The following is a 15,411-nucleotide window of genomic DNA, read 5'->3' on the forward strand; positions in this document are numbered from 1 at the left end:
TTCTGCCCATTTCTCCAGCCTGTCCAGGTCAAGCAACTGTGCCCACAGTATTTAATATTAGACAATTAGCAGATAACTATTAATACTGCTGATTTTATGCAACTCTGAGATATTAATCAAGTGTAGTTATTAGCTTATTTGTGCAATTTCATTTGTATCTCATGTACGGTGACCACTACAGAACCATATTTTATTACTTTAAATTTACAGAAGGTTGGGGCTATTAATACAGGTTTTAAAATCTGAGAGTTACCACTTGATTAGACACAAACTGCTATAGCTCACAAGGTGAGGAGTGCCCTTCTGAAGACATGAATGAGTCGAGATTTTGCTATATGGGGAGCAAAGTGTTTGTGAGAAACAGAAGTGAAAGATGCAAGAATAAAGGCTGATGTGGAGTACTAGGTTTTAGTGCAACAGCAAACACACATCTTTCAGTCAGTCTACCTTGTATGGAATTGTTACTTTTATAGATAAAACATCAAAAAAACTCATACATGGAGTTGAAGTGATTTGAAACAAGTACCTTTAAGTTTGCCGTAGCTTCTTCATTTGACTTTGTTAATTCTGCAATCTTTGCTTTCTGTTCTCTCACTATACTTGTCAGGTCTTGGATCAGACTTGTCATTTCCTTTTCCTTTTGTTCACACTCAAAGAGGGCTTGTTTATGTTCAACTAGATCAGCAGCAACATTTTCAAAACCCTCTTTTACCTAAAATTTTATAAGATAAGACAACTTGAAAAATCCTAACATTCGGGAAAAGTACATACACACAAATGACATAAGAATTTCAAATAAAGGAATAAATAGAAGTTCATCAATGGTACATCAAATTAGGGGATATCTGAAATTGGTTTTCTAACAGTTTGTTGGTGATACTTCAATTCAAAAACTGGTTCTCCTCAGCTGCAACAATGTAAAAAAACCTCAACCCCCCACGCAAAAACAAAAAACTGAAAAAAAAAAAAATCATGGGTAGATGGAAGCAGAGCAGAAAAACCACAGACTGAGAAATCAAAACAATGCCTTGTTTTAATCTCATTGTTAAGATTAATATTAAAATCTGGAAAGAAGAACTTAAAATTAATTCTGTTTTTTTTCCTTGCAAGGGAAATATCTGAAGGGTGAAAAACACCCAGTCTTTTCTTTCCCTCCTTCTCCCATTTATTTAATTGATTTAAAATGAAGAAAACCAAATTCAAGTACGGGTGAAGCTTTTAAGATTTTATTTCACTTATTTCTATGGCTAGGGTTCACATTATTTTATGTGTTATCCAAGGAATTTAGTATGCAGGCTTTGAATTTAAATTTCAAAATGCATATCCAAAATTAAATTTTGAAAAGTTAAACCATAAGGAACTTTATTATTAAATACACTAGTATATATTAACCATAACCTTACCAAAACACCACAAGAGTTCTTACAATAACTGAATATATTCTAATAGAAGGTCAACATCTTTTAAAAGAAATTAATTCCATCAGATAGAAGTTTTTTCTCATTTCTTTTGATTAACTTTTAAGCATGAACAAAAATGCTGGGTTTTTTGTATGCTGACTGGGCATTTGGTGTTTATGTTCTAATCACTGATATTTCAAATCTTACTACCAGTATTTTTAGATTAATCATAGAATAGTCTGAGCTGGGAGGGACCTTAAAGATCACCTAGTTCCAACTCCCCCTACCATGAGCAGGGACACCTTCTGCTAGACCAGGTTGCTCAAAAGCCTTGGAGCAGAAGACCCTAAGGATCAAAAAAACCAAACCAAAACAAAAAACTACAAAAACCCAAACCCAACAAAAAAACTCCCAACACATTTAAGAGAACTACAACTCCATCTAGTTTGAGATGAAGTGTTGTCTTAGTCTTACCTCTTTAAACCTTTTTGCTTCAGTAGTTAAAGCTAAACAAAATTCATCTTCTAACTCTGCATACTTCTGGTTTAACATATTGATTTTCTCCTGAAATTCTTTGACATGCTGTTCATGCCTTTGCTCCTCTTTAGCCACTTCTTTTGACAAAGCATCTTGAAATTCAGGTCCATTTAAAGCAACTCGGCTTTCAAGTTCTTTCCTGAAGTTACCAAACATATACTTGAGACAAGATCTGCAGTATCTCACAATACTATTTCAATTTATTTCCTTAGTGTTTCTTAAAAGACATAATAAATTACATAATGAATAAATTCCTTAGTTTCACAGACAGATTTCAGTCTTCTATGACAATAGTCCTGGGATGAGGAAAAGAGTGTTGAGTGCTATTAAAACACTCAGAGGAATAACCTTACTTTTTAATTCAAACTTTTGTAGAAATTATTCAGTTGCTCTGTGGCTGTTACTTAGTACTTGTTTGCTTTGCTGTTAACAAAGATCTGGAAGAAATATGGGAATCAGAGATGCTGGATACCCTCTTTTGCAGTCATTCTGTTCACCCTCACCCAACAACTGTTGCTTCTTACTCAGACTCAAAACTGAAATGCAGCAGCAATCATCTGCTTTAAAGCACAAAGTATATCTACTGTCCACGTTACATCTTTTGGGGATTTATGAGTTAATAATTGGAAATTCTCAAAACACAGCTGTCACATTCTTCTCATCTAAACTTGCAGTTATCTTAGTATTTGAATACATGTATCCTTGTAAAATTTAGCAAGTGTAACCAGCTTATTTTGTTAATAACCTTAAAAAAGGGAAATTTTGGGAGGAAAGAGGAAAACGGCCAATGAAGCCACCCACCCTGAAGCATGAGGGTATTTGAATACATGTATCCCTGTAAAACTTACCAAGTGTAACCAGCTTATTTTGTTAATAATCTCAAAAAAGGGAAATTTTGGAAGGAAAGAGGAAAATGGCCAATGAAGCCACCCACCCTGAAGCATGAGACTGTAGAAGCTGACATGTTTTTTTTAACACTTTGTGTTATTGTAGTACATGCAAATCTTCCAACAATAATGCAAATGAAATTTTATTTTTATTTAACTATTTCCTGGATTAAAGAACAAGTATTTAAAATAAAAAGTTCAGCCATATAATAAGAACCTATCAAATGGAAGACCAGAAGAACACAGTTGCCTACATGGACTTGTGAGTAAGGAATCTAAAAAATATGAAAATATTCTTAAATGAGCAAGAAGACGGGTGGGAAGATATCTACATTTTACAAAGACCATCTCTTCCACTAAAAAGAAGCAAACAAAAACACACTCATACTTGGCAGAATGCATTTAAACAAAACACCTCAGCACTACTAGCAGCATCTCTATTAACTTGTGAAAAGAAAATAGAAGACCCCATACCTTTGCTCTTGCTCTCTTAGTATAAGAAGTTCATGTAGTTGTTTTACCTTCTCTTTCTGTTGTCGAAAGGATATTCGAAGTAACTGTACTTCTCTTTCATTTGCTGATGCTTTAAGCTCTGCTTCTTGCACCTGTTTCATCTGTGTAGAATTCATTAAAAATTAATTAAAACTGTAATCTATTATTCATATCTTATACTAGAATACAAAGGAACAGGTGCTTTATGATAGTTTTATACATGTCTGCCTGGCCCATTATGTTTATAGCATGCTCCACAACTGTCAGTATTTTTCACAAAATCTTATGGAATTTTATTATGTTACCTAGCGCTCAAGACAAAGGAAGTTTTGGTGTTGGTAGTTTTTAAAAAATGACTTATTTTTTTTAATCTTTTAAATGTCATATCTTTTGTTACACTTGCAGAAATGTAAGACTAAATGTTTAAAATTGTCTTAGCTTAACTTACCATGTAGTAACAACAACAAAAAAGCAACTTTCATTTGTTTTAATTTTACTTAATTTATAAAGAACTTGAAAGTGTCCTCCAGAAGTGGGACAAGTATATTAGAAGAATGATTTCCTCAATTATCAACTCTTGTATTGTAATACTTGTATTAGTTTCAAGTAAAACATTTTAGATGTATTCAACATAATTTTTTTCAAACACTTGTTACAAAATTCTGCATCTTTCCGAGTTTAACAGTTTAAAGTTGTTGAACAGATTTTACAAAAAATGGAGAATCAGTATAAACACCAGGTGGCATACTCCACTTTTTCTATTTGATGCAAGCTTTTATCAAAAGTTCTACTTTGTAATCTTACGCCTTTTACGTACAAAACTGTCTTTTCTGATCTGACAAGTTGACAAGTAGGGGGGAAAAAAGATATTAAAAAAAATTAATTAATCATGAAATTGTAATTCAGAATCAAGACACTTAGGAAGACTGCAAGTTCGAACATGCAACAGAAACAGCAGAGGTGATGTTAATGGAGATATTCTTACCCCTAATCATTACTTGTAGAATTTATCTCAATCCTTTTGTGCTCAAGCAGTGAGCAGTAATAACTGTCTTGTCAACCTGTACTCCTAAGGAAAGCAAAGGGTTTCCACATTTTGCACTTACACAATTCTAATTTCTCTGCTTTCCAGAGTATCAAAGCTGTGAATGGTTAATGGACTACTCAAAATTACTCTGTCAGTTACCTAATGGCAGAGATAGAATACACAAAGACAACCTAGTTTACTTTCCAACTCTCACAAGAAAGCAAACAAAAAACCCCAACCCCCACAAAAGAAAGACCAAAAAAATCTCAAATCTGTTTTATTTCAGAATTCCATCACAACTGTTCCCTCAACTTCACTTTTGAGCAATCAGTAAAAATGAAAAATAAAAAATTAAGGAACAGCAGTATGGAATGTCCTGCACTGACAAATACAACATTGTTTCCAACATTTATCATCTCCAGCGATGTCGCTTAAGATACATAAGTGCTGCTGCATGTTATGAGTCCCAGCTTGAGAATGCCAGAGGGACCTAAAGTTTATACAGAACTTCAGTTGTATGGAAATTGTTGTGAGGCTAGAGCATGAAGCCAAGTCCTCATATTCTACATGTGAAACCACTTCATGAGTAATGTTTTGACACACCCCATTGCATTCCTGTTTTCTTCTGGATGAAGTGAAGCAATTCTCTCCTAAATTGAAGAATAGAAAACCCAAAATTTTCAAGTGAGAATACATGCAAATTTAAAGACTGACAGAAAATAGTGTACTCGTTTAGATGCACAGTAACTTATTTATCTTGAATCCCTTAAAGACATAATCTAGTACTGTCGACTGAAATCCTTAAACAGTGACTACCTAGAGTAACCGTAATTTTCCACTGAAGCTAACTGCCAGCGTGTACTACGAGAAAGCTCTGTAAAAATTCTAGACTTTGTTAATCTTACAGTTGATAAAATAGGCCAAAGGTATATTAAATCTGCACATTCAAAAGGAGAATTTAGTTTCTAGAGCATCATGACTATTCTTTGAAACATGATTATTAATGAGTATTTGCTACAGGACCTTAAAAGACAGCAACAAAAACCTTTCCTGAATAAAGTTTTGCAGTTAATAAAGATGATGCTATCAAAAGAGATGGCTTATTTCCACTGTGGGAATATAACAGAAGACTGGCAGGGAGGACTGTAAATACGCTCAAGCGACTTGCAGCTGGGGTGTCCAAAAACACACACATCACACTGCTAATCACTGTTTAGTCTTATGGGCTGGACAAGTAGAACATCTGCCAGGCCTGGGACAGACTCAGGGGCACCCTGAACATGCCTTGGATTCCTGCCCTGCTGTGAGAAAGATCAAAGCACAGTGGAAGACTACTGCCTGCGAAAAATCCCTGATATACACAGGCGAAAGAAGCAGGTTTGGAATCTCTCGCTCTCTCTCTAGCAAGGACCGAGCTCCACAGCGCCTTCGCTCCCGCTTACGCGCCTCTGCCCCAGGTGCTGCTTCAGAGATCACCCGGTTCAAGAGGTAAATTTGCTTTTTGCATTTTGTCCATGGTTTTTGTGGTTGTTCCTGCATCCTGTCTGTGTCAGCTCACACATCCACAAACTCGAAGTAAAAGTAAAAACCTCATACACCAATAAGGTATTTCCTTTCTTACAGGAAAAAAAAAAAACAAACAACCCAAAAACCCAAACCCAAAACATTATTCTCTTAAATCACTAAGTTTGGTACTTTTCAAAGTGACAAGCAGATACGTGATATCAAATGAAGGTCACTTCTAGATCCATAATAACACCAGGATATTCATGGGTAAGGAAGAAAATGGAAGAGCTACTAAGGTGCCTGAAGTGGAGGCTGGCTAATCCATAACTTGAACAGCACTTGCAGTTTGGCTGTCAGCACACTCCCCAGTTCTGATTTCCTTCAGGGTATCTAAGCGACAACATGTCCCAGAGCACCAAACTAGCAGTTCACAGACTTTTCAGCATGGTTACATTAGGATTCAGTTTCTCTAAGTTTTGTAAAAACAAAACAAAAACCCAAGTAAACAAACAAGAAAACCTGAAAACAACAAGAATCTTTAAAATAAGTTCTCAGCAATTACTGTTTTGTTCTGGCTGCAATTAAAAGCATCTAATTCTTTAGATCAGCAAAACAAACAGAACCACCAGATTTCCATCCCACTAATAAGATTTTAATTGATTTCAGGAACAATTTAAAAAACTTGTCTTTGTTACTGTGTATTTTCAGAAAATACCAACTCTCGGTGTTAAGTACGTAGGACTTGTTCTCCTTTATCTTAAGACCACATCACATGACATTTGAATTTATAAAAAACATCAATTGACAATTAAAATGGATACTTGCTATTAACTACTACTGTGGTGTTAAGTACATAGGACTTGTTCTCCTTTATCTTAACACCACATCACATGACATATTTGAATTTATAAAAAACATTAATTGACAATTAAAATGGATACTTGCTATTAACTACTACTGTGTAGAAAAAAAAACAGCTTTTATTTCAGAAAACAGATTTAAGGCTTGTAAAATCTAGTGTTTCTTAATATCTAGAACGATAGCAGCCATCCTGTTGCCATCATTATTATTTACTTGCACCAGCTTTTATTGCAGAAAACACAGATTTAAGGCTTGAAAAATCTAGTGTTTCTTAGTATCTAGAATGATAGTAGCCATCCTGTTGCCATCATTATTATTTACTTATGAAAAATATTTACCTCTATTGTTCGTTGCTGTAATCTCTGTGTCTCCACCTTGGATAATGTTTCTTCTAAAGCTTGCACAGCCTTCTGATGTTCTGCTTCTTTATTTCTTGCCTGATTTAATTCATTAGTAAGTCTTTCATTTTCTCTTTTCAACTGTTGGACATCTGCTTGCAGTCTTACTTTAGCATCTCTCTCTTTCAATATCAATTCCTTTAACCTAAGAATAAATGCAATAAAGTTGTATTACAAACATTTTAGTATTTAGTATTATGCCAAATACATTCAGAAAAAGACATTAGTAAGTGTTGTAGCACCATATCTTGTTCTTTGCTGAGTTTAGTATTTTCAGCACTGTCATGTAAAACTGCTTAAAAATATGTGAAATACTACGGAAGTAATGTGTAAGTTTAGTATTTTCAGCACTGCCATGTAAAACTGCTTGAAAAGGAACAGAATTGCAAGCAGAATTGCAACCCTAGCATTACTACATGGAGCTGCATTTTAAAAGAAACTAAGATGGAGACAACCTCATAGATAGGTCTTTAAGGAAATGATATTCCAGTATCATTTTGCTTTATACATAAATCAAACATATAGTATCAATTTGTAATCTAATAATTTTCTTCAGAAAACTTTGAAATATCCTCATCTATTCTAACATTTTTGATGTAAGATCTATCTTGAAAGTGAACATAATAAGCCTCTGGATAAGAGGCCAAGGTGATAACAAATAAAGGTGGGAAGTGAGAAGTGAACATAATAAGCCTCTTATCCAAGGTGATAACAAATAAAGGTGGGAAGTGAACAACATTAAAAAAGGAGAAATAATCAGAGTCATGGATGGTAACTCAGGAAGCACTTGGCTTGTTTCTTCCTTACAGGAAAGGAAATGTATTGTTGATAAATACAATACAGTTAAGAAAAAGATAAATAGAGCAGACATCTTAAATTATAGCTGACAAAAACCAATGCTTTGTTAGAAGGGAGAACTTCTGAAAAAAAGGACACTGCTCAGAACTTACAGGGGTGATGAGAGCAGTCTATACAATGTTATATTAGACCTGACCTGCACCAGCTATATGTATAGGTGGAAGAGGAAACTGGGAATTGGAAGCTGAAAGTATGATATGAGACAGCTACTAAAGCTTGAGCTACAAGTACAATTGTGATATACTGCTTGGAAAGCAATAGTTAAAAATGGAGGTAAGTGACGCACCGATACTGTTCTGAGACAAGAACAGGAAGAAAGCTGCAGAAAGGAATTTCATTAGGTAATACTGAGAAAAATTCTATCACTACTTCTTGATGCATTATTTTCCCAGTATATTGTTTAAAGCTGTTGTAATTTCTTAAGCCTATAAATATGTTTCGAATTTAAGAAACCAAATTCTTACACTACAGCACTCTGTTTTCCTACCTGTCTGTTGTGTATACAGCCATACTCTGAATATTCTTTTCTTCTTTTGCATGCTCCTGTAGCTCTCTGACATGCTCTATTAATTTCTTCTCTGCTTGCTCTGCTTTCCACCTCCTTTCTTTCTCCTGATCCAGTTCTTGAATCAGCACCTTAGCAAGAATGTGGTAAGTATCAACTTACTAGGAAACATTCATATGTAGCCAAAAATGACAAACAGAATTCATAATTGTAGAACAAGAGTTTTTTGTCTTTCTGGAATTTATAGATGACAGAGGAAAGTGCAAGTGACCAGGCCAAAAACCCCCATAAAAGTGAAATAAAATAAATTGCCTTCCAGCTGACAATATCTACACACAAGTATTTTTGTCACCTCCAAATATAAAGTTTCACCAGCAGACACATGCTTGGCTTCAGGTGAAGACATACTCATATTTAACTTGAAATGATACAAAGCATACTCGGTACGTTGATTCCTCTGTAGCATTTGAATTAATTTCTTCTACTTTTTCTATATTGCTCTGTCTTCTAGTTAATTTTTCAGCTTTTCTTCCCACTACTTCCAAGTCTTGAGCATCCGATGATGAATTTAGATGAGAGTCTCTCTGACTGGAGCATGGATACTTTGAGGAACTTTTCTTCTCTTCCCTATAATAGCAGGACATCAAGATATATTTAAGAATATGGAGACTTTAAATATAACAGGGGATTCAGACAGTTTTACAGGACAAAATTTTACAGTTCTGTGTATAAGATGAACTCTTCTGTACAGAGTTCAAAACCACCTAGGAAATAATTTGCAAGCAGATCATAAAACAAACAGCTAAATTCAAATCTTCAGCTGTAAAAAAAACCCAAAAACTCTCTAAGTTTTAAGTAGATCTCAAGCTTTCAGATAGTATCTTAAGTAGATCTTATGATCACATAGATATGAAACAATTTTACAGAAGCAGAGTAGCTGTAGAGCTGCAGTGGCTCAGTAAATGAATACATTCCAATTAATATAATCTTCTATCATGACTTCCAATATTTACTATGTAAATCAAACAAATTACTATGGCATCCTTGGTTTCATAACAAAATATGGACAGTTATATTCTTGACCACTGTTCTGACACCATGAATCTTTTATTTTTATTTTTTAATTTGGCTCCATTCTTCTGCCTGTGGAGAATTCTTCTGTCTCCACAACTTAAAACAAAAATGAAAATATAAGCTGTTAGAATTCTGAAAGTGTTTATTTTGGAATCTTCAGTTCAATTTCCTTTTCACCTAAAGACAGAAAATGCTCATATAGGGAAATAACTGAGTGAAAGAGTGAACTTCAAAAAGTTTAAAGTAATACATAATAATACATGAAGGACTAATATAGGAAAACAAGGATGCAGAAGGTTATATAAAAACAGGCAGATTAAGAAAAAAGGGGCTTGTATATTAAACATTTATGAGCAGGACCAGCTGACAAATATAACACGTTCTTTGGGGCAAATGGAACACTTCAAAAACTTGACATAATTGTTCTCCTAATCAACAGATTTGTTATGAAGCCTCAATAGCTAATAACTTTTACAGCATTATTAAGAGCTAATTTACCCAACCTACTACTTTCAGCAAAAATGTTTCAAGTCAAACTACGTTCACTCTGACAATATTCAGCTTAAATAATTTTGGCTTTATCTGGCAAACACTGGGATACCTGTCAGTTATTTTGTTCTTAAGATGATTCCCATGACACCTCGGAGATAAGGTAGTTCTACGGTAGGTAGGGATCTTGCTTCTTTTCGCAACCTTTCTGTTGTTCTCTTTCCCACTATCATTTTCGCTCTCAGAAGTTGGATCTGTGTCTCTCTTAGCTTTGAGAGCATTTGGAGGTGCTTCCCTTCTTGAGGTATCAGATACCTAAGAACAGATAGAAGCTCTATCTATACATTTTACAATTTCTAATTGGCTAATTTCTAACACTTATTCAGGTGTTATTTTAAGAAAGGTAACACTTACAAAATAATTTTGAAAGAGAAGTAAATAATTGCTTCCAAACTACCCCTTCCCTTTTCTAAAAATAAACCCAACAGAACGGCATGCTTGAGAACATGTAGTTGTACTTTTCTGAAATACCTGAAGTTTGTTTAAAATCCTTTAGCACAGAAGCTTGATGCAAAATGTAAAACAAATAGAGCACTTAAAAAGAAGAAAGCTCTGCAAACATGCAAGGTACACCATAAACAAGGTACAAAAACATACCTGACAAACATATCAAAACTTTACCTATTACTTAGCAAAACTAATTTTCACCAACTCAGTAATTCAGGTATTTTACTGCATTTCATGTTTTACTCAGGTTCAGTTACATATATTGATGGCTTCAGGGTAGAAAACATAAAACAATTTTCTATCTAATGTAATATGATTGGATAGGATATGGGACTAGGAGAACTCTGGTTTTTATTTAGTATGAAATTTTGTAATTCGAAGTGCAGTCTTCAGTTTTAAAGACTTGTTTTTATTTTATTCCCAATTTCTCAAGACTATGAAATATACATTAGCATGAAGTTAGTATATATGTGCCAGCAGAAATGCTCCAGCCTGTCTGAGCAAGTTCTTGTTATTATCAAGAAGGATACCTCATTTTACAAACAAAACTTGCTGTGTAAACACAGGGAAAAAAAAATAAAATTAAAAAAATTACCTTTTGCAGTATCTGTGAAATTTGATCTTCTATTTTTTTAATTCTTATCTCACTGTATATTTTATCAAGTTCAGCCTTCTCTGGTTCCGAAGATGAGACAAGTTCTGTAGAGGAGCTGATGGCACTTTGTACTGGGATTCTCGTACGTTGACGAAAAAGAGCCAACGCCTGGTCGATATGTGGTGTCACCACTGGTAAGGTAACACAGTTCTGTGAAAAGGAAAGACAACCCTTGTAACGTTAATGAGTTGCATGCAATATAAAGGTAAAATGTATCCATTTAAAAATCGATACACAAAAGCAATGGCACCTGATCTCTGGATGACGGGCACCCAGATGAAACCAAACAGCCCAGCATGTCTTCTAAACCCTGTAAATCTGAACAGTTTTCCTCAGCCAGGTTTACTGGTTCACCAGAAATATTTCTTCCATCTAGAGCTGTTAGCTGGGGCAACGTCTGAAGAACAGTTTCTCTATAACCTTGAGGAAAAGACCACATTTAAATTGAAATTAATCTCTGAAAGATGTCTAGTGTATTTTCCTTTCCCTGTCATCTTAAATTAGTCATTGCATTTTTAGTGGTATATCTACAAGCGTTTCACCTTCCCCAACTCACAGGGCTTTCAACAGACAACACTACAAAACAAATGAACTGGGAAGCTGCCTGCCTACTCCTGGTCTACATGGGGACTTCCCCACCCTGCAACTGCAGCTGCACAGACAACCTTTAAATATTGGCCCACTGCACCAGAACAGTTGTATCAAGTGCAAGGATTGACAAATGTAACAGAAAGGCAAGTTCTGAAAAGGCCTAGATGACTTCATCCTCTTTTAGTGAATGAAGTAAGGTGTTATGAAACTGTAAGGCACCAAAGTTAGATTTCTTTAAATTAATAGAATTTGGGCTCCTAAACATCACAGTTACTTTTGAAAGTGCCACCAAACAGGTAGATTAGAAGAGGTATGTAAACACTTGCAGAAAACTCCACTAGTTTTCTTCTAAGTTATCCAGAACATCTTTAATATTCCTGTTCCTGCTTCTGTGGTGCCTCAATGCATTTGTAAAACTTGTTCATAAGTGCTTTTGAAAACATTACCTTATTTGACTTTCCTCAATTATCTCTGAGGTTTCTTTCTAAGAATTGTACACATATCACACCTGTATCAGTTACATGCTTACGATATGGTTGTTATTTTGTACTGTTGTAATTACTGCTGTTATGCTCTTTGTAGGTGGCAATGAAATTTTCAGAGTTTTAAGTATTTTAGGAAGCATGAAGAGTCATGGATTGATGTTCAAATACTTCCAAAATAATCTTTGAGCTGCCCCAAAAGCATCAATCCTCCACTTCTACCTTCCTATAAGAGATTTTCTCCTCTCTCATACACAAACAAATAAAACAAACAAAACCTGCTCCAAAACAGGATGCTACAGTTTAACTTGTTTGAACACAGGGTGTAACATTTAAATGGTGTAAAAAAACCTACCACCAAACCAGAAGCTCTAGGCAACACAACTGATAGTGATGTACCCACACACGTTCCTCCAACTTGTCTCCATGCTGCCTAGTGAAACCGCTGCCTACTATTTTGATGAAAATGCCAATTACTGGAGAGCATCTTATAGTCTGTCACTGCTTACTGAAGCTGTGAAAAAAGGAAGAAAGGCTAATAGTGCCTAATACTGATCTTCCTCTTGTGGTCTCTATCTGTAGAAGACCATCTACTTTCCATGCCTGCCCTCTTTCTATATAACACAATATCTTCTCCACCCTCCAACCTTATAATGTTAATACTTCCTTCCTCCCTTCCATTTCTGCAATACTGTCTCTTCCCATCGCTATTTGTCCATCTCCTGCCTTAGCCTAAAATAAGATGTGAAAAGTTGAGCCTTATCATAGAATCACAGAATGGTTTGGGTTGGAAGGGACCTTAAAGATCATCTAGTTCCAACCCCCCTGCCATCAGCAGGGACACCTTCCACTAGACCAGGTTGCTCAAAGCCTCATTCAGCCTGGCCTTGAACACTTCCAGGGAGGGGGCATCCACAGCTTCCCTGGGCAACCTGTGCCAGTGTCTCACCACCCTCACAGTAAAGAATTTCTTCCTAATATCTAATCTAAACCTACCCTCTTTCAGTTTAAACCCATTTCCCCTTGTCTTGTCATTAACTGCCCTTATGAAAAGTCCCTCCCCAGCTTTCTTGTGGGCCCCTTCAGGTACTGGAAGGCCGCTATAAGATCTCCCCGGAGCCTTCTCTTCTCCAGACTGAACAGCCCCAACTCTCTCAGCCTGTCCTCATAGGAGAGGTGCTCCAGCCCTCGGATCATCCTGGTGGCCCTTCTCTGGACTTGTTCTAGCTGCTCCATGTCTCTCTTGTGTTGGGGGCTCCAGAACTGGACACAGTACTCGAGGTGGGGCCTTATGAGAGCAGAGTAGAGGGGGAGAATCACCCCCCTCGACCTGCTGGCCATGATTCTCTTGATGCAGGCCAGGATATGGTTATTGGCCTTCTGGGCTGCAAGCGCACGTTGCCGGCTCAACGCATACCAAAGTGTACAACGAGTTACAATTTTGAGTATATGCCCAGGGTGGCAGGAGGTGGGAGATTTCTCAATTCATTTTGACAGAATTTAGACTTCTGCAGGCTGACCAGTTTATGAACAAATTTGCAAGCTTCAGAACGTGGCTGACGGCTCAAGGGAAATCCCTGACCTAAAGAGCACAAAGTGTCTACCTAACATGAGGTCCATACCTGCTGTGTGACAAACTGGATTGGCCTTTCCATTTTTTTCCAGTGTTAGATGCGTCAAACTGCGCAGCCCCTTTGTGCACTGAAGTAAATGATTAATATTGTTTATACAATTGCTGTGAAGGTCAATATGGCTAATCTTATGACTGGTTCCATGAAGGCACTGAAATCCTGAAAATTTGAGAAAAAAACCACAAAATAATGATTTCTGCTCTGATCCTGGACTATCAGGTTTAGACCAAATGGTATCTTGATGAAGAACATTCAGTAAATCATACATCATAACTGGAAATGATGTAACAACTTCTCTTCCATATCCCTGTCTATGTATATTCATGATCTATGGTACACTGCCACACCAAACAACACTTCAGGTAGTTATGAGAGCTAACATCAAAGAAACATTAGTTTCAAACTGTTAAGAAGCATCTAAAAATAAACATTTTGCTTGAAGTTCCTTCTTATAACTCAGTTCATTAAAAATAATCTTACCAATGTTCTTTTTTATGTTCTATTACAAACTTCCTTGATTCTGCAGCTTAAAGTCTTAAAAGCAACAATTGACCATTTCAACAAAAGATTTAGAGGATATCATATCCACAGTTGTATTTTTGTCCCATAAAAAGGAAATATGCCAATCTTTTGCTACTGTCTTCAGAGACTATTGTATTTTTCACCTTGGAAATATGTAGTACTTTGGCAACAAGCTTGGCCTCACCAAATACAGGAGAATAAACTCCAGTTCAGAACAACCCTAGATGTTACAAACCTGAAAGCTGAGAGTAGCAGCAATTGCCACCTTCAGTAGCATTACTCAGTCAACTGGCTGAACTACTAGAAACTTCTAAAAATACATTTGCTCAAGTTTTTCAAGATTAAAGCAAGGAAAATGCTTTTTATTGCACTGCACATGCCAAAGTCACTTACCAGACAGGTCACGTATGTGATTATACGACAAATTCAGTATAGTTAAATTAAAGAGTTTTTCCAGCCCTAAACAAAATGAGGGAAAAACGAGATAGTAAGATTTTCAGAATACTCTGCTTTCATCAAATCAAAACTTACAAAGTAAGCCTTTTAAAGTCATAACTACAAGTTATGATAATAAACTACAATCATAATGTAAAACCTAGTTTTTCCTTCTAAATTAAGGGATTTTGCTATGAAGCTTACAGACAGTACATACTCTTTTTAAAATTTACATAATAATATGCCTAGTAGTTCCTATTATCTTCGTTTAATATGCATACTTTCCAGAAGCAAGCTCTAACATAACTCTTAGAAAAGCTTCACAAGTCGCTAAAGGGACAGAAGTAAATATCGCAGACCCTCCACTTTAGTTATCAGGTTACAGGATAAGCTCAGGGTGCGCAGATTCGCCAGGGAACTCAGCCCCTCGATCCAGCGGATTTGGTTTGACGACAGATCCAAGTGCTGCAGATTCCGAAGGTGGCTGAGCCCTTCGATTCTGGCGATGCGGTTACAGTGCGCGTTCAGCGTGTGCAGGTCGGAGCTCAGGGGCA

The 15,411-nt window shown here is 36.0% G+C and overlaps 1 protein-coding gene across 1 annotated transcript; it reads right to left on the reverse strand.

Moving 5' to 3' along the window:
- Positions 1–526: 526 nt before the first annotated feature.
- LRRCC1 (leucine rich repeat and coiled-coil centrosomal protein 1) lies at positions 527–15,403 on the reverse strand (the record flags this gene model as incomplete). The annotated part of the gene is made up of 12 exons (XM_010168266.2): positions 527–712; positions 1,875–2,076; positions 3,299–3,438; positions 7,049–7,253; positions 8,454–8,602; positions 8,912–9,098; positions 10,147–10,349; positions 11,137–11,346; positions 11,447–11,616; positions 13,892–14,059; positions 14,816–14,881; positions 15,217–15,403. Coding segments are annotated over 12 exons (2,073 nt in total), but the record flags the coding sequence as incomplete, so codon positions are not given.
- Positions 15,404–15,411: the final 8 nt, after the last annotated feature.

The sequence above is a fragment of the Antrostomus carolinensis genome, unplaced genomic scaffold (genome assembly GCF_000700745.2).
Source record: "Antrostomus carolinensis isolate BGI_N321 unplaced genomic scaffold, ASM70074v2 scaffold5300, whole genome shotgun sequence".
NCBI classification, from domain to species: domain Eukaryota; kingdom Metazoa; phylum Chordata; class Aves; order Caprimulgiformes; family Caprimulgidae; genus Antrostomus; species Antrostomus carolinensis.